This window comes from Microcebus murinus, chromosome 16, assembly GCF_040939455.1.
Source record: "Microcebus murinus isolate Inina chromosome 16, M.murinus_Inina_mat1.0, whole genome shotgun sequence".
Lineage (NCBI taxonomy): Eukaryota > Metazoa > Chordata > Mammalia > Primates > Cheirogaleidae > Microcebus > Microcebus murinus.
In genome coordinates this window covers 71,937,147-71,962,809 of record NC_134119.1, presented here as the reverse complement: position 1 = coordinate 71,962,809, position 25,663 = coordinate 71,937,147, and the positions used below count along the sequence as shown (strand labels likewise).

General features: G+C 47.7%; 1 protein-coding gene across 1 annotated transcript; it reads right to left on the bottom strand.

Moving 5' to 3' along the window:
• Positions 1-818: 818 nt before the first annotated feature.
• ZNF544 (zinc finger protein 544) lies at positions 819-23,748 on the bottom strand. The gene is given in 7 exon segments (XM_075993321.1): positions 819-3,187; positions 3,538-4,302; positions 4,304-4,910; positions 7,950-8,076; positions 11,906-11,997; positions 13,508-13,906; positions 23,262-23,748. Coding segments are annotated over 5 exon segments (2,169 nt in total). The 5' UTR covers positions 11,939-11,997; positions 13,508-13,906; positions 23,262-23,748; the 3' UTR covers positions 819-2,550.
• Positions 23,749-25,663: the final 1,915 nt, after the last annotated feature.

Genomic DNA, 25,663 nt, shown 5'->3' with positions numbered 1-25,663 from the left:
TGGGTCACATGTTAACAGGTGTGGTATCCGTTTAGGGTCTTTAATGAGCCACACACTTAAGTTTTAAGTGGAATCAACAAAATGGAAACAGATATATAGATATGCAACTTTGAGATTATTCTTTAAAAAACCCCACATTGGCCGGGCGCAGTGGCTCACGCCTATAATCCTAGCACTCTGGGAGGACAAGGCGGGCTGATTGCTCGAGGTCAGGAGTTTGAAACTAGCCTGAGCAAGAGCGAGACCCTGTCTCTACTATAAATAGAAAGAAATTAATTGGCCAACTAATATACATAGAAAAAATGAGCCGGGCATGGTGGCACATGCCTGTAGTCCCAGCTACTCGGGAGGCTGAGGCAGGAGGATTGCTTGAGCCTAGGAGTTTGAGGTTGCTGTGAGCTAGGCTGACGCCATGGCACTCACTCTAGCCTGGGCAACAAAGTGAGACTCTGTCTCAAAAAAACAAAAACAAAAACAGCCGGGCGCGGTGGCTCACGCCTGTAATCCTAGCACTCTGGGAGGCTGAGGCGAGTGGATTGCTTGAGGTCAGGAGTTCGAAATCAGCCTGAGCAAGAGCAAGACCCTGTCTCTATTATAAATAGAAAGAAATTAATTGGCCAACTAATATATATAGAGAGAAAAAATTAGCCAGGCATGGTGGCGCATGCCTGTAGTCCCAGCTACTCGGGAGGCTGAGGCAGTAGGATTGCTTGAGCCCAGGAGTTTGAGGTTGCTGTGAGCTAGGCTGACGCCACGGCACTCACTCTAGCCTGGGCAACAAAGTGAGACTGTGTCTCAAAAACAAAAAACCCCACATTTATTTCTTAGTTCCAAAACTTTTCTCTCCAGAAGCTTCTGCTGTCTATTTTTAATAGTGGTTTGCTCAATTTTTCGTGCCATGTGGATCTTACCAATCCTGGATATTAATCTGCATAATCGGTAGATTACCTTTCAGCCCTGGGGAAGTTTACCTTTTTAATTTTCTTATTTAGTTGTTCAAGAATTTTACTTTTAATTTCAAAGAGTGTGTTCTTATTCTCATAGCATTTTTTTTGTTCCCCCCAGAGGACCTTTGTGTTATTTTCCATTTGTAACCCTTTCTTCATTCACTCTTAGAATAACAGAACATTTTAAATATTTGGTTCTTAACATTTTCTTTGGGAGTTGGTTTTCTTGTTTTAGCTTAGATTCTTTCTTTCATGTTGGGGGCTTTGTTTGTTGTTGCCTCCCAGATATTGAAGAGGCCACCACAAAACAGATGGGATGATAAACAGTTGGGTGTGACTGGCTCAACAGCATGCTTGTTTTGGGGTGACAAGGGCAAGAACCAGATTATTAGGATAAAAGTCCTAAAATGCCAGAATAAGGCAGCCCTTGCTCCAGAGCAAAGCACGCCAGATTCTCTAGTCCCTTGGACTAATTTTTTTAATGCATAACTCCTTCCCTACTTTATTTTTTGCTTACCCACAACCAGATAATTACTGCCAGGCAAGAAAAAAATGGGCAAGAGTCCACATTTCACAGAAGAACTCTGCTTTCCCAACTGGCTGTCAGTCTACAGCTCTGCTGGGGCCGCACCTCCACCTCTGCCCCTCCTCACATGTTCTGGCCCCAGCCTTCCCCATTCTGCATCTCCAGGCTACACCCCCTCAACCTGCTCCCATCTTGCTTAAATTTGTAGCGACGGCCTCCCGCACTCTGCTCACTGCTGTTGATTTACTTCCTTCTTTCAGTGAACATGTTGCTAAGTGGACCTACTTAGCCAACCACGTGTCCATGTCTTTATGTGGTTGTAACATTCTGTGTACACACCATTTTGGGTCCTGTTTTCACTTCACCTGGTAAGTATTTTCCATATTAATATGCCACCAGTTCTGGTTAGAATCTACCTAACTGAGCAACAAAGTTAAGTTAAAGCACAAGGAATCTCTGAAATACTTTTAATTCCAATAATAAAATCACTGTGGAATAGTTCCCAGACCCAGGCCTCCTTCAGTTTTTGTTCTTTACTGATGGTTTACAGAAAAGATGGCTGATTTCATATTTCATCCTAAACTCCAACTTCCTCATGTAGTAGTAGTTTAGAGTTTTCAGGGCTCTGCAGCAAAACCATTTTCCAGCCCACTATCATTTTCAGGAATGTGTTAAATGGGGACAGTGTCTGATCATGGTTTGAGTTGTTGTTTGCACTAAATATATCATCTGGAGGGTACAGCTCCACCCTGAGTTTCCTAACTACTGCCAATACCTCTGACTGAAAGCTTTTCATCAGTGGTCATATTCATAGCTTCTCACCTAAAGACAACAGTAGACACATTTTGATGTGTAAACAAATCGCACGGGCTGCTTTCAGAAACTGAGATACCCGGGTTTTACCACTAGAAATTCTGATTTAGTAAGCTGGGGATAAGCTTAGTAATATGCAGTTTCAGTACACATGCCAGGCAATCCTGACATGCGTGGTCATTGGACTCTACTCTGAAAGTCCCACTATGGTCATCTAATTTCTAGCAACAAGGGCTTGGCAGGGAACATTCCCATCTCGATTATTCATAGGGGTTCCTGCCCACGAGCTTTCTCATGTTGAATAAGGGATGTATTGTAACTGAAAGCCTTCCCACATTCATTACATTCATAGGGTTTCTCTCCAGTATGAATTTGCTGATGCCTAGTAAGTTGACACCATTGGCTAAAGGCCTTCTTGCAGTGGTTGCATTCATAGGGTTTCTCTCCTGTATGTGTTCTCTCATGTTTAGTAAGAGTTGACCGATCATTGAAGGCTCTCCCACAATCAATACATTCATAGGGCTTTTCTCCAGTATGCGTTCTCTGATGTTCAGTAAGTCTTGATTGCTGACTGAAGGCCTTAACACACATGCTACACTGATAGGGCTTCTCTCCAATGTGCATTCTCTGATGCACAATGAGGGGAGACCTCTGGCTGAAAGCTTTGCCACAATGACTGCATTCATAAGGTTTCTCTCCAGTATGTGTCCGCTGATGCACGACCAGCTGAGATCGCTGATGGAAAGATTTCCCACAATCATTACACTGATATGGTTTCTCCCCAGAATGAATTCTCTGATGGGAAAGAAGATGTGAGCTCCCTGTGAAGGCTTTCCCACACTGATGACACTCAAAGAGTTTCTCTCCAGTATGAGTTCTCTGGTGCTCAATAAGGTGTGAGCTCCCCATGAAGGTTTTTTTTTTTTTTTTTGAGACAGAGTCTCGCTTTCTTGCCTAGGCTAGAGTGAGTGCCGTGGCGTCAGCCTAGCTCACAGCAACCTCAAACTCCTGGGCTCAAGCGATCCTCCTGCCTCAGCCTCCCGAGTAGCTAGGACTACAGGCATGAGCCACCATGCCCGGCTGATATATATATATATATATATATATATATATATATATATATATATATTAGTTGGCCAATTAATTTCTTTCTATTTTTTTATGGTAGAGACGGGGTCTCGCTCAGGCTGGTTTTGAACTCCTGACCTTGAGCAATCCGCCCGCCTCGGCCTCCCAGAGTGCTAGGATTACAGGCGTGAGCCACCGCGCCCGGCCCCCATGAAGGTTTTATCACACTGACTGCATTTGTACGGCTTCTCTCCAGTGTGAATTTGCAGATGCCTAATGAGCTGAGTGCTTCGAATGAAGGATTTTCCACACTGGTTATATTCATAAGGCTTCTCTCCACTGTGAGTCCTTTTATGTGCTATGAAGTCAGAGCTTTGGCTGAAGGACTTTCCACAGTGAGGGCACTCATATGGTTTCTCTCCAGTATGGATTCTCTGATGCACAATGAGGTTAGAGTTCCACCTAAAGGATCTCTCACATTCGAGACATTTATATGGTTTTACTCCAATGTGAGTTCGCTGATGCCTAGTAAGTTTGGAACTTTGGGTGAAGGATTTCCCACACTGGTTGCATTTGTAGGGCTTCTCTCCAGTATGTGTTCTCTCATGTACAACAAGGTCATAGCTCTGGCTGAAAGATTTCCCACACTGAGTACATTTATAGGGCTTTTCTCCTGTGTGTGTTCTCTGGTGTACAAGAAGCTTAGAACAACAGCTGAAAGATTTTCCACACTGATTACAAACATATGGCTTCTTCCTAGTCTGAATGATGTTATGGTCATTAAAAGATGAGGCCATGGGGAAGGAATCACAGCTCCCCTTACATCTGAAGGAGGCCTCACCAGGATCACTTCTTTCCATTTGTGCCAGGCACAAACTCTCACAACAGGCTTCCCCACATTTGTCACACTCATACTTAGTTCCTCCAAAATCTACCTGCTTGTGTTTTCAGAGACACTCTATGACAGAAAAGGTTTCCATAGTCCTTACAATCACTGCTGTTTTCTGCTGAAAAAATTCTACCATGAAAACAAAGAGAGGTACCAAAGTTGAGGGAGTCACTACTGACAACATAGTCACATGGAGTTTTATTTCCTGTCTCAATGTTTTCAAGTTTACTCAAGTAGATACTCTGACAGAAGGCTCTAGCACGCTGACAATTTTCACAGGGCTTCAGACCTGCCCAGGCTTTCTCATGAGTAATGAAAACTGGATTTTGTTTCCACTCCTTCCCCTGTGCACTGAGTTTCTCAAAATGTTCATTTGTAAGTAATGTTGGAGGTAGAAGGCTTAAACATAGACGATGACCTTCCCCAAGTTCATGCTCACAATGTTCACCTTCAGCAAACAGTCCCTCTGAGGTCAGAGGCATCTGCCTCACAGATTCCTCGTGGGCTTCCTGTAGACAGTCAATCTGGTCCTGCATATTTCCTAAAGGCTCTGGCCAGGGGTGCTCACCCTGAATGCAGTGATTCATTTCCATGTGGTGGGATAGTTCTTCCCTAATGTTAACTCTCTCAGAAGCTGACCTTTTCTTTTCAAGTGTAGCCTCGCAGTCTGAAAGAAATCCACAATGCCTGTGTCAGCACAGAAGCATCAGAGGGGGAGAGCAGGATGAGGGCGACTGCTTAGAAAGGATGGATCAGCAAACATGAAATCAGTGGTAAAGTGCAAAACATAAGCAAAGCAATAAATAGAAAGGAGAAATCCACAGAAAGAACTGTCTTCCAGGTGTAAGGCCATTCACCACAGCAAGAAAATATGTATGTAGTAATCCCCGGGTCCCTATGAATGTGACTTCTTTGGAAAAAGGGACCTTGTAGATGTAACTAAGTGTAGGATCCTGAGATGGGGAAATTACCCCGGATTATTCAGGTGGGCCCTAAAAGCAACCACAAGAGTCCCTATGATGGAGGCAGAGGGAGTTTGATATGCATAGAGAAGGTGATGAGAAGTCAGAAGACAGACAGACTGAAAGATTGGAAATATGGCCCCACAAGGAATGGCACATTTCACAGAAGACGGAAAGTAAGGAACAGATTTCCCATTTGGAAACTTCAGAGGGAGCAGAGCTTTGTTGACACTTTGACTTCAACCCAGTGAACTAATTTCAGACTTCTGACCTCTAGAACTTTAAAAGGAAAATCTGCATTGTTTTAAGACACCAGATTAGTGGTAATTTGTTACAGCAGCCACAGGAAACTAAGAGAGCCTATTAGCTAGTGCTTTGTCCTAGAATCTCAGCGTATGTTCCAGTTCTGGATCTCATACATCTCAAACATCAAAACTGATGTAATATTCTTTTTATAAAAACAAGAGGATGGGTGGGGGACAAGGCAACATATATAACCTAAACATTTATACACCTATAATATGCTGAAATAAAAAAAAAAAACAAGAAAAAAAAAACCAAGAGGACAAAGCAAGATGACATTATATTCTTAATGCACCAATTTTCCCATTTCTTCAGACTGCTCACAGAAAAAAACTTCTGCAACCACTCCAGAACTGATCCCACAGACTCTGAAGAAGAGTGTTTTGGCCCTGAAACAGCAAGGTTGTAGCCTGTCTGAAGCTTCATTTTCCTGGGCCATAAGCCAGGAATGAAAACACTCAGCTTTCAAGGTTTACTCTGAGATCAATGAGTTAGTGCTCAAGCCTTGCATGGTGTCTGGTGCTGTAAGCACACAACACTATTGACCTGGCCATCTGTGTCACTGCCCCAATGGAGATTCTTCCTTCTGGTGAAGACACTGGGCCTCTAAAAACAAGTGTTAAGAGGCTTCCAGCTCAGGATCCTTGTCTGGGTCCTCCACGGTTCCCCCTTTATTTGTCACTCTGACCACTCAGGCCATGCAGCCACCCATGGCTAACACCATCAAGGCCTGTGCTCAAGCCCCCATGCTTCACAAGCCTGCAAACAGCATGTGACAAAATGTTAACCACACTCTCCTGTCATCCCTTGACTTCTGGGAGGACGATTCCTTCTTGTCAAGGACCCTTTCCCTCCTGGACAAGGTCCTCACCCACAGCGAGCACCTCGCACACCCAACAGTGTTCTCATCCCCAAATCTCTGTGGTTCCTCTGGGAAGCCACCTCAGAATCCCTGGGGGGAAGGACATTTTCAAATGAAACAATGGATCAAGGAAGGGGTATCTGAGGACAAGAAGCAGGAAAAAGTCTTTGGGTGGCTGAGATGCGCCCAGGTTGCACCTGGCTGTTGAAAACCAGATGAAGGACATTAAATACCCTGCAGCAGCATCTCCATCAGGAGTGTGGAATGAGGAAGCCAGAGTATCCACGCAGGCCAGCCAAGGCAAGAGACACTGACAGCAAACACTTCAGTGACGTTGCTTGAGGCAGGGTGCGCAGGGTGGCACAGGGAGGAGGGAGAGGGCAAGCACCTGTGGGTGCATTTACAGAGGAAAAAATAAGAGGCAGCAGGCAAGAGTGACAAGGTGAGAAAGGGAAGGAAAACTCAAGATAAATTCAGATAAATTCAATGTCTCCAGCCTGGGGAAAACGTAAGAGAGTTGTGTGAAGGATACAAATGATGCACTTTGCTAAATGGTCTGTTAATTAAAAACAAAACAATTAAGAAAAGAAGCCTAATTAGCTGGGATGAGGAACATGTTCCAAAATCGACTGGGGGAGGATTCCACAACTCTGGGAATGCACTAGAGGCCATGAATTACATCCTCTAAATGGTGACCTACATGGTATGTGAACTATAGCTTGATAAAGCTTTGAGAAAATAAAGCACCCAAGTTAGGATGGCACCCTAGGATGTAGAAGGCTCCATGGGATGAGAAGAGGTGGGAAGATGGACCCGGGAAAGGATTCTTCTGGGAGGGAGGGGCTGTTGCCACTCTCTGGATGTGCAGGTTCTTCCAGAGGAGGGGTGATGCTCAACCACAGGGCAACAGCTGGGCCTGAAGGGTCCCAAGAGCTGCTGGCCTGGGTGGAGGACAGGATGGGAGGGTCTGAAGACCCCAAACCAGAAAATCAGACAAGGCAGCTGAGCGGTAACAGCCAAGGGGGAGACAGGACTAGGTGCAAACTCATGCCTGAAAAATGTCTGATGATAACAATGTGATTCCCTTCAGGGCAGGTGGACCAAGACGGGAATGTGGCTGCCTCAGCCAGGCCACAGGTGTCAGGGAAGCTCCTCCAAAAGGTCCCTCCTGGACCCCTGGCAACACAGAGAGGTCTTGGCTTATTGTTAGCTGCTCAGCTGCTTCTCACAAAGCCTGCTCTCACCTCGGGGAGGCGGCTGCCGCACCCTGCACAGGTCATCTCGTTCCAGCTGGGAGATCACTTCCAGCTTGGAAAGCAGAAGCCCTGGTCGGGAGAAAGACAAAGGCTTAGAAATGAGACAGCATGGTCCTGAGCCCAGTCGCAGCCCCCAAGGCCATGCCTAGGAAACTCCCTGCTGGCTGGATGACAAGTCACAGACCCGCCCCAGGACAGAACAAGTGGCAATGCCTAGGATCTGCTTCCAGAGTGTTCCAGCCCACCTAGGAACACCTTCAGAATAGCTAAAGCTTTGAGTCCCAGAGGCAGAAACCTCCTGCCACGGGCAGAGCCCACCTTACCCAGGGAGACCAGACAGCCACAGGTCTCCAGAGTCACGTCACGGTACAGCATCCTCTGGGCCAGGTTCAACTGTCTCCACTCCTCCTGTGTGAAGGTCACAGCCACACCCTCGAAGCACACAGATGCCTAAAACAGACCCAGGCCCATGTGCCCACGTGTAGCCTCCGGCTGTGGTCTAAATGTTGGTGCCGCCCCAATTCCCATGTTGGAAACTAATATCCAATGTGATTGTGTTATGAAGTGTGATCTTCATGAGGCAATGCCCTTATAAGAGGCTTGAGGGAACCTGCCTGCCCCTCCCACCATGTGAAGACACAGAGAAGGTGTCATCTACACAAAGGCAGGCCTCACCGAATGTGGCACCTCAGTGTGCTGGCACTTCAATCCTGGACTTCCCAGCCTCCAGAGCACGAGCAGGAATTTCTGTTGTCTATAAGTTGCCCAGCATTTCTTATCACAGAAGTCCAAACGGACACGTTCACAGTGTGTGCACTTTTTACTTTGCTAGTCACACTAGTGATCCTGACGTCTGGACTGGAAATAACAGAAACCCCACTAGGAGATCCCCACCTCCAGCCTCCCTACAAAATCACGGATTCGCTCTAAATCAGGGATGAGCAAATGACAGCCCGTAGGACAGACCTGGGATGTGGAGTGTTTTCAGAAGGCTAATGCCACAGACTGAATTGTGACCTCCCAAATTCATACGTTGAAGCCGTAACTCCCAATGTGACTATTTGGAGATAGGGCGTTTAAGGAGGTAATTAAGGTTAAATGAGGTCTTGAGGATGAGGCCCTAATCTAATGAGACTGATGTCCTTACGTGATAAGAAGAGGAAAAGACACCAGAGGGCGCTCTCTTCACCCCTACCCGGTCCCACCCCACGCAAAGGCACAGCAAGATAATCACCGTCTGCCAGCTAGGAAGAGAGCCCTCACCTGACACTGACCATGCTGGCACCTATCTCGGACTTCCACCCTCCAGGATGGTGCAAAAATAAATTTTTGTTGTTTAAGCCACATAGTCTGTGACATTTTGTTACACCACCAAGAGCTAACTAATATAGCTAAGCATAGACTACATTTTTCAAGGGAGGGACAGGCCGGGCGCAGTGGCTCACGCCTGTAATCCTAGCACTCTGGGAGGCTGAGGCGGGCAGATTGCTTGAGGTCAGGAGTTCAAAACCAGCCTGAGCAACAGCAAGACCCCATCTTTACTATAAATAGAAAGAAATTAATTGGCCAACTAATATACATAGAAAAAATGAGCCGGGCATGGTGGCGCATGCCTGTAGTCCCAGCTACTTGGGAGGCTGAGGCAGAAGGATTGCTTGAGTCCAGGAGTTTGAGGTTGCTGTGAGCTAGGCTGATGCCACGGCACTCACTCTAGCCTGGGCAACAAAGCGAGACTCTGTCTCAAACAAAAAATAAAAATAAAAAATAAAGGGAGGGGACAGTGGGAGAGGGAGGGGAAGAGGAGGAGGACCTACCACTGTCAGTTCTATACCGTGTTTCCCCCAAAATAAGACCTACCCATAAAATAAGCCCTAGCAGGATTTCTAAGCAGTTGTGCAATATAAGCCCTACCCCAAAAATAAGACCTAGTGATGGGCGTGGCCACACAGCACATCTGCACACCCCATGTGTGTTGTCGGGGATCGGGAAAGAAGACGAGCAGCCCTTCTCATCTGCCCCATCGTGACAGCTACTATCCCAGAGGTGACCAGACAGGTGTGGGCAGCCCCACCAACAAGGTTAGTTCCCCTCTGTGAGGTCCCAGCCAGCCTGTGCATGCTGCAAGCTGAGGCTCTGAGGAGAAAATGACACATGCCCTGAAAATAAGACACCTAGGGTGTCTTCTTTTTTTTTTTTTTTGAGACAGAGTCTCGCTTTGTTGTCCAGGCTAGAGTGAGTGCCGTGGCATCAGCCTAGCTCACAGCAACCTCAAACTCCTGGGCTCGAGCGATGCTTCTGCCTCAGCCTCTCGAGTAGCTGGGACTACAGGCATGCGCCACCATGCCTGGCTAATTTTTTATATATATATCAGTTGGCCAATTCATTTCTTTCTATTTATAGTAGAGACGGGGTCTCGCTCTTGCTCAGGCTGGTTTTGAACTCCTGACCTTGAGCAATCCGCCCGCCTCGGCCTCCCAGAGAGCTAGGATTACAGGCGTGAGCCACCTCGCCCGGCCTAGGGTGTCTTAAGGAAAAATATAAGACCCTGTCTTATTTTCAGAGAAACACGGTAGAAGTACAGCACATAATAATGATAATAAACGACCACACTGGTTTATGTATTTATGATATTTTTTTGTCATTATTTTACAGTGTATATCTTCTGCATTAAAAAAAAAAGGTTAACTGTAAAACAGCCTCAGGCAGGCCCTTCAGGAAGTATTCCAGAAGCATTGTTATCTTAAGAGACAACTTCACACGTGTTATCACTCGCAAAGACTTTCTAGGGGGTAAGATGTGGGGGTGGAAGAAAGTGAGGCTGGCAATCCTGACCCCATGTAGGCCTAAGCTGATGTGTGTGTGTCTTAGTTTGTAGCAGATTTTTTTTAATGTTAAAAAAAAATATTTTTTAATAGAAAAAAGCTTATAGAGGAAGGATATAAAGAAAATATTTTTGTATAGCTGTATATTGTGTTTGTGTTTTAAGCTAAGTGTTATTACGAAATAGTCAAAAAGCTTCAAGATTAAAAAGTTTACAAAGTAAAAAAGACACAGTAAGCTAAGGTTAATTTATTATTAAAAATGTTTTGTTGTTTTAAATTTTTTTATTTTTTATCTTGTTTTTTTTTTTAGTAGAAGCTGCCATTGAATATTATTAAACATGTTTTATATATATTTTACAAGGTGTGTTTATAAGGTCTACAGGAATGTGCAGTAACATCCTAGGCCTTTATATTCACTCACCACTCACTCAGAGATTAATTCTATCCCTCCTCAAGCTCCATTCATGATAAGGGTCCTATTCAGAATCATCTTTTATACTGTATTTTTACCATATCTTTTCTATGTTTGGACACACAAATACTTTACCACTGTGTTACAATTCCCCACAGTACCTACTGTAGTAACACGCTGTACAGGCTTGCAGCCTAGGAGGTACAGGTGAGGGCAGTACCACCTAGGTTTAAGTACATGCTGTGATGGTCACACAACAATAAAATTGCCTAATGATGCATTTCTCAGAACACATCCCCATCATTAAGTGATCAATGACTGTAGTCACCATCTGGCCCTTCACAGAATAGAACATACACTTGCTGACCCTACTTGTAAGACGTGCAGGCAAGGGATTATCGGCCCTGACCTTGGGGGACGGGCCTGAGTTGGTGTCTCAGCTTCACAGCTTACTGGCTAGACACCTGGATGCATGCTTGAGCTTCTCCGGCACGTGCTGCCACGACATGGCTATGAAGAGACCCCAGCATGGGACGGTCTCAAGGGACACGAGGAGCACCCGCCCCCTGGCACCCAGGCGATGCCGCTGTTGTGATCCTCGTGAGGTCAGGGCCCTGCATTTCGCCCCAAGTGCTGCACCGTGAACCAACTACAGGTGACCCTTCAGGTGACTACGGTGCTTCAAGGGGACACCACCAGTGGTCTCAGTGAGGGCTGAGGGCCCGGTGTGGCTGCTTGGGTACGGAGGTCAGCTCCACCTGCCTTCAGGGGCCTGGTGAGCAACTACCACAAGCAAAATATGTAAGCAGAGACCTGGGCCAGCCAACCAGGTGCAGAAGACTAAGGCAGGGTCTGGTACAAGGAGCTCCTGGCTTGTCCATGCAGGAGACAAGGAAGGTGCTTCCCTGCAGGGAGGCCGGCGGTGTCACCAGGAAGCACCAGCCAGCATCTTGAGGTTTTCATCTGTGGGGGTGACGGGGCTATTCCTGGACCCATTTTATGTCTGAGGACACTCGTGCATGGAGAGCGAAGGCCCCCCACTCACCTGGGGTGGGCCTGGCCAGGAATGTGCTTCCATTTCCTCTGGAGACCTGGAGAGGCTGCTGTGACGAGGGCAGAGGTCCTCAGCAGGCTGGGCTGGGTGGAGGAACAAGCAGGGGGATTCAGCCCCTCAGCACCCATGCCCTGGGACCACCCCCACCTGGGTCAAGGAGAGGTACCATCTCTGCTTCTTCGCTGAGGCCCTGAGGTGCTCTGAAGGGGCCCCGGGTGCAAGAACAGGCCTCACGCTTGGGTGTGCACCTGAGTTGCTCTGGGTGCAGGCTGAGCACCCAGGATGTGCTGCCACCATAGCCGCAAGCCCACAGACACGGCCACTGCACAGCCAGGCAAAGGAGTGGCTCACCATTTCAAGAGACTTAGTAAGGCAAGGTGGAGGCTGGTTGTGTAAACCACTGTACAATTTATTTTTAAAATTTATTTATTTATTTTTTGAGACAGAGTCTCACTTTGTTGCCCAGGCTAGAGTGAGTGCCGTAGCGTCAGCCTAGCTCACAGCAACCTCAATCTCCTGGGCTCAAGCGATCCTCCTGCCTCAGCCTCCCGAGTAGCTGGGACTATAGGCATGCGCCACCATGCCCGGCTCATTTTTTCTATATATTTTTAGTTGGCGAATTAATTTCTTTCTATTTTTAGTAGAGATGGGGTCTTGCTGTTGCTCAGGCTGGTTTTGAAGTCCTGACCTTGAGCGATCCTCCCGCTTTGGCCTCCCAGAGTGCTAGGATTACAGGTGTGAGCCACCTCGCCCGGCCTAACAACTGTACAATTTAAAAGACCACAATGAACCCAGAGGTGGTTTCAGGAAAAAAACAACAATGGGGGAGTAGGGACAAGGAGGGGATGATGTGCCCAGGAGCACAGCGTGAGTACCTCTCCTTGGCTTGGGGGTATTGTCCAGGCAGGTCCTGCCCTGGTCCAAGTTGGTGGTTCTGGTATGCTGCCCCACTGCCAGGGCAGCCTATCACCAGATGTGCCCACTCCTGCTCACCTGACATCCTGGCTGCAGTTACATCGCTGCCCCACTGCCAGGGCAGCCTATCACCAGATGTGCCCACTCCTGCTCACCTAACATCCTGGCTGGAGTCACATCACTGTCCCACTGCGAGTCTGGTGAAACCCCTCGATTCCTGCACCAAACCCTTCCCCACCTCTGACCCCCACCCTTGCCTGGTGTACATGCCTCTCTGCAGTCACTGGTCACCCGAGAGGACCGGATGTCCCAGAGGTGCCCCTCATGCCAGCACCTCTGCTCGTACCAGCCACACTCGCCCTACCTCCACCCGAGGGTGCCTTTTATCAGCCCAGCACTTCCCGGTTCAGAAAGAAATTTGAACTCTGAGCCTCTTGATAAGCAGACAACTCCCATGTGGGCTACAAGAGCACATAAGGAGAGCCCCTGTAGACACCAGACACTCTGACTTGTCACTTCCTGCAGGCAGACATTCATTATCCTTCTAGGTCTGAATGCTGGCATTTTTCTTGCCCCATATTCTCGAAAAAACCCATTTCCCCCCCCAAAATCAAGTATCAAGCCATGTGTTGTAGGAATCTTGCTTTTTCCACGCCTTATTTTCTGGGCAGTTCTCACCTTTCACTTGGAAGGCTTGGGAAACCTCTTCCACCAATCGCCCCTCTTGGTAGCTGTCCAGGTGCTGAGGTCATTCAGGTCCTGAGCTCCCACAGGCTGTTGGGGAACAACTTCTGACCAAGACGAGTGTCCAAACTGGGCCAGGGCCTAAAGCAGCCTGAACACTTGTGGCTGTTGGCACCACATTGCCCCAGTGACTATTCATTTCCTGGGCAATCTTCTGTGAGAACTCTATTGTTCTCAAATTCTTCTGGGGTCTGAGAACTCCTTTCCTAAACTTAATTCCATAGGGACACTCTCCCCTCTGGGCACAAGTTTCATGGCAGGTCTCAATCCCTCTTCAGAACAGACACCTAACATTCTTCAGGCAAACAGAGGACTCAAGTCTTCCAAGAATAACTAAAAGAAAAAGAGAGAGGGGGCTGAACAGTGAAGTCAATGCTGAAACAGAAAAGACTTCATAATACAGGGACAGTATCCTCCAACCTCAGTGCCAGGGCCAGCACACTTAAGGCACCAATAGACACATTAAGAAACTGAGGCCGGGCGCAGTGGCTCACGCCTGTAATCCTAGCACTCTGGGAGGCCGAGGCGGGCGGATTGCTCGAGGTCAGGAGTTCGAAACCAGCCTGAGCAAGAGCGAGACCCCGTCTCTACTATAAATAGAAAGAAATTAATTGGCCAACTAATATATATATATCTAAAAATTAGCCGGGCATGGTGGCACATGCCTGTAGTCCCAGCTACTCGGGAGGCTGAGGCAGCAGGATTGCTTGAGCCCAGGAGTTTGAGGTTGCTGTGAGCTAGGCTGACGCCACGGCACTCACTATAGCCTGGGCAACAAGCGAGACTCTGTCTCAAAAAAAAAAAAAAAAAAAAAAAAAAGGAACTGAATGCAGAATGATTAGAATTGCTATCAGATAACAAGTTGGGGGGAGGTGGGGGAGGGTGGAGACAGGAACATTAACACACCACTAAAAAATGTCTAACACATAACATAAACCTGTGACAAAATGTTTAACTTGCAAGCCTGTAGAGTTGGTGTTGAGTATACATTTACCTAACCCTCAACATCAGACTTCCTCAAAATGACCCCTACCCCCAAAAGGAAGCTCCCTGCATCTACGATGCTGGAATGGCCACAGGTAAGTCACACACCTATCACAGGGAGTGTGCAGTGGAGGGCTGATGCAGCAGGCCTGGGCTGTCCAAATCCTGCACACTCCAATGAAAGGTGTGGCCCTTGACCTATAGCTGGGAGATAACCTCTGAGCAAACCCTCAGAAGTATCTCCCATGTACCAGAAAAAGAGCCCACGCAGAAGGCCACCCCCTACCACACCACCACCAAACCTGTGTCTACCTGCTCTGGCAGACTGCCCTCCTTTGACCGCCACCACTGACCCTCCTTCTGTACACTGATCAGGGCTCTGCGGTCATTTTTTTACCATGACTATGGCTGGTGAGGAACGGCTTGCATCCTAACCCCTAGAACCTGTGAATATGAGAATGCTGCCTCACGTGGCAAAAGGGACTTCGGAAACCTGGCAAAGGATGTTGAGATGGGGAGAAGGTCAGGTGGGTCTGATGTCACCACAGTGATCCTGACACATAGGTAGGTGGATGAGAAACTGCGCCAGAAACCCGTATATATCCAGGGTGAGAGGTGTATCCCAAGGGGTCTGCCCACGGGGGCTGAGCAGGGACACTGGAAGTCCTCCCTGACTCCTGCTGCAGGCCTTCCGATGTGAACCAAAATAAAATATCAAGGCTCACCCCCCTCCCACCGGCTGACTGAATGGACCCCCTCTTGGCCAATGGAATATCCTAAAACTAAAGTGCTTGCCATGAGGAGAGAGGTCAGACAGGCCTTATCATGCCCCCTCCCTTCTTGGGGACATGCTCTGTAACCCATTGACAGACCTAAGGGTATGCAAGACAAACCTGCAGGTCCTCAACTTACACAACAAATATATGTCGGGTGGCTTATCTCTGATAACAGCTCCTTATGTTAAAACATTCCAAGCCTTTACACAAAACTTCATGTCTTTAACCAATCACTAGTCAAAGAATCTTTAAACCCTCCTATAGCCTGTAAGCCTCCCCTTGCTTCGAGATGGCCCACCTTTTTGGGCCAAACCAATGTATGCCTCCCACGTATTGATTTATGACTTTACCTGTAACTCCTGTCTCCCTAAAATATATAAAACCAAACTGTAACCCAGCCACATCTAGTCCACTTGCTCAAGGCTTCATGGGCATGGCTCCGGGTCATGATCCTCAAATGTGGCTCAAAATAAATCTCTTTAGGCCAGGTGTGGTGGCTCACACCTGTAATCCTAGCACTCTGGGAAGCCGAGGTGGAAGGATCACTCAAGGTCAAGAGTTCGAAACCACTCTGAGCAAGAGCGAGACCCCATCTCTACTAAAAACAGAAAGAAATTAATTGGCCAACTACAAAATATATAGAAAAAATTAGCTGGGCATGGTGGCACATGCCTGTAGTCCCAGCTACTCGGGAGGCTGAGGCAGGAGGATCGCCTGAGTCCAGGAATTTGAGGTTGTGAGCTAGGCTGATGCCACAGCACTCTAGCCCGGGCAACAGAGTGAGACTCAGTCTCAAAAAAAACACAAAAGAATAAATCTCTTTAAAATTATTTTACAGAGTCTGGCTTTTTTTCCCATTAACACCCCTGACACTCTATCAGTCACAAAGAGCTGGGACCCACCTTTTAAGCACCTTCAGCTGCTGCACACACCTGGCCCCCAATGCCTGGCCCTGTCACTGTTTCTTGCTGGGTTTACCACAGTAGTTTGGAAGGATCCTGGCTCCTTCTTTCTTTTCTCCCAGAAAGCCACAGGGACCACTACAGAGAAAAGCTTGTATCACATTACCCTTTGGAATGCCAGCTTCCCACTGCCCTTGAGTGAAAGTCCTAATTTTCCCACAAGATCCAGAAGTCCCTTTCCAGATTAAAATCACTCATGAAGGCTGGTTTAGACACTGCCTCCAGACTTCACATGACATTTAGTCAACAGGAACATCTTTCAGCTCCCTGACCCCAGCAGCTTCACCCCAGACATCCCACGTACCTCACCTATTAGGGCCTAGGGGCCACGGGCAGCCAATAACCAGCCATCAGCTTCTGTATTATGCTTGCTTGCCCGCTTAGGAGAGTGGGAAATTTTCAGTTGACCCTTATCTGACTCCGCACCTGCCATCTCGCCTGTGCTAGGGTGATTAAGTTTAGAAACTAAGGGGAAGGGCAGTGGTGCATGGCACAACTGACCACAGGATATAGCCGCTAGTCCAGGGTCAAATGGACCCTGGACTCCTGAGGCGCCTGACATGCTTTGTGTACCTAGTGAACTGCGCTGGGGCTTAGATCACAGGATGCAGGATGTATTTCAACTAAGATTAATGTTGTCCATAATTAGGATACTTCAGAGGCTTCCCCTCGGCTGAATCTTAGCTGCAGCCAGTGACTCCTACAAAACCCATCTCAAGGCTCCAAACCCCCTCCGATTGTGCTAAAAGAAGATAGAAATGTAAGATTAATGTTTTCTCTCACTTTTGTAAAAGTGCTTGCTAATTAGATTTTTTTTTTTTTTTTGAGACAGAGTCTCGCTTTGTTTCCCAGGCTAGAGTGAGTGCCACGGCGTCAGCCTAGCTCACAGGAACCTCAAACTCCTGGGCTCAAGCAACCCTTCTGCCTCAGCCTCCCGAGTAGCTGGGACTACAGGCATGCGCCACCATGCCCAGCTAATTTTTTCCATATATATTATTTGGCCAATTAATTTCTTTCTATTTTATAGTAGAGACGGGGTCTCGCTGTTGCTCAGGCTGGTTTCAAACTCCTGACCTCGAGCAATCCGCCCGCCTCAGCCTCCCAGAGTGCTAGGATTACAGGCGTGAGCCACTGAGCCCGGCCTAATTAGATTTTTAGAGTGTGGTTTTTTTAGCCTTTAAAAAGGCTAAAAGGGCTGTTTTTTCCTTCTCATCACTATTTTTCTGTGCCTGCCACTCTGCAGGACAGGAGTAGTCCTGGCCAGTAAATAAAGACTCACAATTTGGCCCAATTCGGTTTCTAAGGTGGTCTTTTCTCGCACTTCGGACTATAACACACCATTCACAAGCATGCTCCTCATCTTGCTAAGTCTGCTCCCAAGCCAATTAGAGGCCATGCAAATGAAGCTCTGGGCTTCTGGTATAAGTTCACACACTGAGGTGAACACTGAACTCTGTTCCAACCACATTTAAAATACAAAAAGAAAGTACATAAGAGGCCGGGCACGGTGGCTCATGCCTATAATCCTGGCACTCTGGGAGGCCGAGGCGGGCGGATTGCTCGAGGTCAGGAGTTCGAAACCAGCCTGAGCAAGAGCGAGACCCCATCTCTACTATAAATAGAAAGAAATTGAGGGCGGACGGCGGCTCGGGGCAGGGGAAAAATAAAAATAGAAAGAAAGGCCGGGCGCGGTGGCTCACGCCTGTAATCCTAGCTCTCTGGGAGGCCGAGGCGGGCGGATTGCTCAAGGTCGGGAGTTCGAAACCAGCCTGAGCAAGAGCGAGACCCTATCTCTACTATAAATAGAAAGAAATTAATTGGCCAACTAATATATATAGAAAAAATGAGCCGGGCATGGTGGCGCATGCCTGTAGTCCCAGCCACTCGGGAGGCTGAGGCAGAAGGATTGCTTGAGCCCAGGAGTTTGAGGTTGCTGTGAGCTAGGCTGACGCCACGGCACTCACTCTAGCCTGGGCAACAAAGCAAGACTGTCTAAAAGAAAAAAGAAAGCACGTAAGAAACACAAGGAGGATAAAAAGCAGCATGAACATCTCTCCATGGATGAGGAACAGGAGGCAAAGCAAAGTGATGGTGGGTATGGTCCTCCACCTGTGGCTTGCAGTGGCCCTTTAGGAAGCTGATGGGGGCCAGAGTCTGGCTCCTGTGGCTTGAGAGATGAGCCATTTTCCAGGCTGGGCTGCACCAGAGACACTGCCCCAATAAATTAGAGCCACAGTGCCCCAACCCTGCTTGCTGAAAAACTCGTTGGCAAATGCTGCCAGGGACGAGCAAGCTGCTTGGCCAGTGTATTAGTGTCCTACGGCACCTGTAACAAATCTAATAAAATTGATAGCTTAAAACAACAGAATCTTATTCTCTAATAGTTCTGAAGCCCAGCAGCTTTTCTGCTGGGTGCCTTTTTCATTTATTTCTTTCATCTCTTTATGATTTGTTTTGAGAAATGGGTGAGCTGAGGCTAGAAAAGCTCTAGGAGGGCTTTTCTATCTCATTATTTTCCTGTAAAAGTCAGTAACAGATAAATGTGAAGGAGTCCTGGCCGGGCGTGGTGGCTCATGCCTGTAATCCTAGCACTCTGTGAGGTCGAGGCGGGTAGATTGCTCAAGGTTGGGAGTTCGAAACCAGCCTGAGAGAGACCGAGAGACCCTTCCCCCCCCCCCCCCCCCCGTCTTTACTAAAAATAGAAAGAAATTAATTGGCCAACTAAAAAAATATATAGAAAAAATTGGCCGGGCATGGTGGCGCATGCCTGTAGTCCCAGCTACTCGGGAGGCTGAGGCAAAAGGATCGCTTGAGCCCAGGAGATTGAGGTTGCTGTGAGCTAGGCTGACACCATGGCACTCACTCTAGCCTGGGCAACAAGCGAGACTCTGTCTCAAAAAAAAAAAAAAAAAAAAAAATAGAAAGAAATTAATTGGCTAACTAATATATATGGAAAAATTAGCCGGGCATGGTGGCGCATGCCTGTAGTCCCAGCTACTCGGGAGGCTGAGGCAAAAGGATCGCTTGAGCCCAGGAGATTGAGGTTGCTGTGAGCTAGGCTGACGCCATGGCACTCACTCTAGCCTGGGCAACAAAGCAAGACTCTGTCTCAAAAAAAAAAAAAAGAAAAGAAAAAAAAAAAATGAAGGAGTCCAAAAGCCCAAGTCACAACTGAGTAAACAAACACCTGAGAAGCTGCCTCACCTTACCAAAAAGAAACAAGAACCCCAAATGCAGGCTGAATGGGGTGATGAGAGCTGCTGGGAAGGGAAGCTGGTACAAATGAAAAATAGCTTGGCAACACATAAAACCACCTGAATCAAGACCTCAAGTCTAGAAATCCCATCACCAAAAAGATAGAATATAAGAATAAAGATGTTAATCACATGGTAGTGGAAAAAAATATATGGATGCAGCCTAAACACTCAATGGCAAGTGTCAACCAATCTGTGGATTACAGGTGGAAGCCACTGCACCCAGCCAAAGCCTTTAAAGTAAGTTTTTCAACAAATAATATTCATGAGAAATGTTAACAAGTTTTTAATTTTAAATTTCTTAAAAGTTGGCCGGGCGCTGTGGCTCACGCCTGTAATCCTAGCTCTTGGGAGGCCGAGGCGGGCGGATTGCTCAAGGTCAGGAGTTCAATACCAGCCTGAGCAAGAGCGAGACCCCGTCTCTACTATAAATAGAAAGAAATTAATTGGCCAACTGATATATATATAAAAAATTAGCCGGGCATGGTGGCGCATGCCTGTAGTCCCAGCTACTCGGGAGGCTGAGGCAGGAGGATCGCTTGAGCCCAGGAGTTTGAGGTTGCTGTGAGCTAGGCTGACGCCACGGCACTCACTCTAGCCTGGACAACAAAGTGAGACTCTGTCTCAAAAAAAAAAAAAAAAAAAAAAAAAAGTTACAAAAATATCATATTCATTATATAAAAAACAAAAGTGAAAGATGAAAAGGCCAAATACTGTCTCATTTCCAAAAGGCAATGCTGTGAATTACTGCATATCTTTTCAGAAATGTTACTTGCATCTAAAAGCATGTGTTTCTTTTATATTTTATAAGATAAAACATATGCATCATATTTTTCATTTCGAGACAGGGTCTTGCTGTCATCCAGGCTGGAGTGCGGTAGTGTGATCATAGCTCACTGTAGCCTCAAACTCCCGGGCTCAAGCAATCTTCCTGCCTCAGCCTCCCTAGTAGCTGGGACTACAGGCATGCGCCACCATGCCTGGCTAATTTTTTTTTCTTTTAATTTTGTAGAGACAGGGTCTTGCTATATTGCACAAGCTGGTTCCGAAACTACCAGCCTCCTGCCTTGGCCTCCCAAAGTGCTGGGATTACAGGCATATGCCATTGTGTCCAGCCAAAATAAAATATGTGCTTCATCTTTATACACACAGATACACATATAGAGCCAACATACACCTATTTGGTGGTCTTTTTCAATTATGTTTGCTTGACTCCATCACACACCTCCACATATTCATCAATTGTGTGGCTATCTGGTAATCCATTCCACACATGTACCATAATTGATTTTGATGGACATTTAGGGTTTCCCTGTTTTGTTTTTTGGGGTTTTTTTTGCTATTACAAACGGTGGATAACAAATCTTTATGCATATATTTTGCACATTTGTGTATTTATTTTCTAAAGAAAAATTCTAAGAGGTAGAACTGCAAGGTCAAAGGAAGGCTGCATTTTAAAATCTCAGTAAATGTTGCCCAAATTCCTGCAAAACGTTATTGCCATTTGCACTGCTATGCCTCCATCCATCAGTGTGTGACAGGTCCACATTCTCTTTGCTCTTGGATTTAGACATCAAATATTATCTTAAAAAGAGGTTAATTCTCCCTAAATTTAATCTGTAAATTCAATAAAAAATACCACCAGAATTATTTTTTCTTGTAAGAATTCTCAACCAACAGAATTATTTTTTGAACAAGACAAAATTATATTTAAGCTTCTTTAATGAAAATAAAGACTTGTGAGAAAGAAGAGCAAGTGACAGACAGTGACAAACAGGCAGTTCACAATAAAATAAACTGCAAAGCTGATAAATGTGAAAAGCTGCTCTGCATTAAAGACACATGAACTAAAACCCAGTGGGGCCTATGACTACAGCCTACTGCCCTGCACTTCCTGCCCCTCAGAATCCATGACCTCTTAGGCTGTACCTCCTATGGACCAGGCACTGCACCCTGTTCTTTGACTGAATTCATGAATTTGATTCTCCTTGCAACCCCACAAAGGCAATTATCAGTATTTTCCCTGTATAGTGGATGAGGAAACTGAGGCAGAAAAAGCTTGAGAAAACTTAATTAAGGCCTCATGGCTGTGGAGTAGGAAGTTGAAAGCTCGCAGTCTGTGGCCCTAAGCACACTGCCACACCTCCATCAGACCCCAACCCACCCCACTGCCCTATCTCTTTCCTGGCATCCTTGGCCCCAGGTCCACCTCTTGGTCTCTCTGACCTGGTCACCCTGTGCAGTCTGCCTCATGTTCTGACTACCCTTTCTGTCTACCCCTGTGGGTTTCTGAGTCCTGGGTGGTATGAGACTTTAGGAACATCAATATCCACTCAATCTCCATCCCCTTACAGCTGCCCATGCTCGCACTCCCAATCCAGCGCCTCCTACCACTGCCCTCTCTGTGCAGACAAACCTGCCTCTTAATTCCGTAGACTCTGCCAACTTCCTAGAGCACAAACTCCACCAGGCCTGCACTTGTCCTAGCAGCTCCCCTCAACTTTTGAGGTGAGAATTTTTCCTTCTGGTCAAGAGGAATCCACATCCCTGTACCCAACCCCCCTCCCTCTTCCTCTCAGCTGAGCCCCTGACGGAGGAACAACTTTCCTAGTCTCCCCCTCTTTACCCTGCCCATCCATTCCCTACCCTCTCACCCCTGAGCACAGACAGGCAGACACACACACACACACACACACACACACACGCACGCGCGCACGCACAAATGTACACAACACCCAAAAAGGCTGCCCAAGAACTATGTGATACTATCTTGTCCTGCTGCTTCTGGCTGACTCTGGGGAATCCCACACTGCCTGTGTCTATGTCTGCCCTCTGACCTTGTCCTTCTTTGTCTGGAGGTATCCAGGGGTGAGGGCTGGGATCACTCTGCAGGACCTGCTTTCAAGGTCCTGATTCCACCACCTGCCACTGCAAGACCCTGAATAGGCCTCCTGTTTCCTCACCTACAGAGGCCTCAGTTTCCTCATTTACAAGCCCTGCCTCATGAGGACGCTGGAAGGATTAAATAAGTTGCATTTACAGAGCTTAACACTGTGCTGACATGCAGAAGAGACACAATAGATTTAGTCATAATGATTGTATCTGGACATAAAACTCCCCTTCCTTTCCTCATGATGGACCTGGGAGGGGACTGGTCTGGAAGGATCCCTCTGGCTGCAGGGCTGGGACTTCATGTCCAGTCTAGACCTCCTAGGCTTCCAGCCACTGCCATCCCCTCCTCCACATCAAGCCATGTCACCCACAGCTCCTCAACTCCACACAAAGACTGACCAGGAATTCCTCATCTCCCTTGCACTGTGACCTCCACACTGGCTCCATGCTGGAAACAGAAACAAAGAGTCTTCTTCAGCTCTTTCTCTTCCCTGGGCATCCCTCCTTACATTGAGTTATTTCCACAACCAGATGCTTCTCTCTCTTCTTAAGCTCTTTAAAATCCAACCCTGTGCCTTCCTCAGTAGCACTGCCTTGTAAGGTCCCATCGAGTCTCGCCAGAGCACAAATGGAACCCTGGTCTTTCATTCACAGATCACAACGTCCCTGTTCTCTCCACACACACACCATCCTGCTCACTTCTGCAGTCCCTAACTCAGGCACATCAACAACACTCAACCAGTACAGGCCTCCAACACCCCAGTTGCCACCGCTCTGCCTAGATTAGCCTTAATCATTTGTTCACATGGAAAACACGTACTTTTCCTTCAAACTGAGTTCGAGGTCCACGGCCTGGAGCTGGGATGCCGGTGGGGTGCAGTAGGCCTCACTCGCGTGTTGCCGCTGCCAGGAGGCTCTTGGCCACCACCTGGTGCACGGTGCGCCTCCCCGGGGTGAGACCGGACGATGAACTGAGGGAGATAAAAGGGGACATGAGAGGCCAGCCCGGGTACACAGCCCTCGGGTCCTCGTACGCCGGCCTGAAACCCCAACATCAGCTGGGGGCTGACAAGGTACTGCCGCCAGATCCCTAGGACCGCCTCTGCGGGGAACAGCGTCCACCAGACCAACCCCGGCCGGGCCTAGGAGCAGCCAGGGGGACGCTCCCCCGGCGCGGCCCGGGTCACTTCGGGTGGGTCTGGCCCAGTCCTCCCTTCACTGTGCGCACAGCTAACCGGGAAAAACTTGCCAGCCTCGGAAATCAGGCGCGCCCTCGCCCGCGCCGGGGAAGGGCGGCGCTTCCGGTGGGCGGCGGAAGTGCCTCGCTCGGCGTAACGAACCACAACTCCCAGGAGGCCGCGCGCCCACGGCCGTTGCTCTGGCGGCTGCGGCTAGGCCGAAGTGGGCGAGAGCTAGAGGCCGGCTACAAGGAGGTGCTGCAGTTTTTCCGTTCGGCTGCAGAGGGTTGGGAAGTTGGCTATCCGCAGCTCTTCCCCGCGGCGCGCCTGTCCCGCTGGCCCCCGGGAGCAGGCGGCGGCCGAGGCCGAGAATATGGAGGTCGCGGCCGGCGTCGAGGTCGTGTCTGGACGGGGCTGGCGTGGCCGTTTCTGGTGGGGTCTTGCAGCGCCCTGACCGGCGTAGGACGAGACCGAGACGGCCAGATGAGAGCCTCCCGGGGCTGCCTACTCAGAGCCCGAGGCGCAAGGGCGCCCACCTCCTCCCCTTGCGTCGGCAAAGACTCAGAGGCAGGCAAGGGAGTGGGAACGCTTCGCAGTGGCAAAAAGGACAGGCCGGGCGTGCCCCGGTCGGAGTGCGTTGAGGGGGACGTTGGAAGCACGCTAACTAGAAGCGACTCATCCTATGTGATTGCTCCGGGAAGCATATTTGGCTTTCTCTGATTGCTCCTAGGTGGGACATGGACAAAAAAATAGGGAAGCTGGTAGTTAAGTGACCGAGCGCTGACTGTTTGGGGCCTACTGCTGCAGAGGTTGTGGGTTAGAGTTCTATTATTGTATATGGTATGGCCATCAGTGGTCTATTCAATCTCATTGTGCTGTCGGCTAGGAGTGTGAGACATACCACCTGCGTCCAGTCCTGGCTCTTCAAGGAGGGAGACCACAAGGAAACATTGTTACTTCTGCCAGACAAGCGGGAAGCATTCTGGACCTGCTCGAGTATCTGTAACCAGCCTTCCTTGCCTTGACCCTCCTGGGGCTGACCTGATCAATGGCTTTACTCAACAGCCATCACCTTTTTAGTTGATTATTTCATACATGGCTAACATGGCCCTGCAATTTGTAGATTCTTCCAGGAAGTCTACAATCTATTTAACTCCCAAAAGGAGATCTTAGGTTTTAAGCTAATCAGAGTGGTCTCAGGCCTTTTCCTGTGTGATTGATTAGCAAGGGCATTCTGGCCAAGGAGAAATAAGTCTGCTGGGGGTTTCTGGGAAAGTTTCCTTCAGTCTTAAAAATGGACAGAAGACAGCAGTGTGTCCCCTTTTGTTGGCTCTGGGCAGTGTTGTCTGCATGTGATATGTGGAACTGTCACAATCATGCCAGCACCATGAGGAAGCCAGCCCAGGAGGCAACATCAACATACTGAGAATGGCAGAGCAGAAAGATGGAAAGAACTGGAGTCAGTGATGGAATCCTCCTTGAGCCACTTAATCAACATTGCTTAAACCCACCTCAGAGACTTTTCATTATGAGATAATGAGTGATCTTGTTGTTTTTTTTTTCTTCTACCAAGCTAGCAAACAGCAACCTTGTTTGTTTTTATTATAGAAAATTTCAAATATACAAGGGTAAAGAATATAATATAATGAAATGCTACATTTCACACATGCACCAATCACTCTCAGCTTGGTTGACAGTATTTTATATTTTAATCTATCCACACCTGCTTCCAGCCTCCAACACTAGATTATTTTGAAGCAAATCCCAGACACATATTTCCATCCATAAATACCTAACTAAGAATATATCTCTAAAAGATAGTGCTTTTTTTCCCCCAGAGTAGGCAAATAAAAAGGCACAAAGTGTTGCCTAGTGCTGAGGGGTATTGAAGGGAAATTCAAGTGAATGGAAGTTTGAGAAACTCTGCTCCTTTTGGGGGTTGATGAAAATGTTCTAAAATTCATTGTAGTGATGGTTGTAAAATTATGAGTATATTAAAAACCAATCATACAGTTGAAGTGAGTGAATTGTATGTGAATTGTCT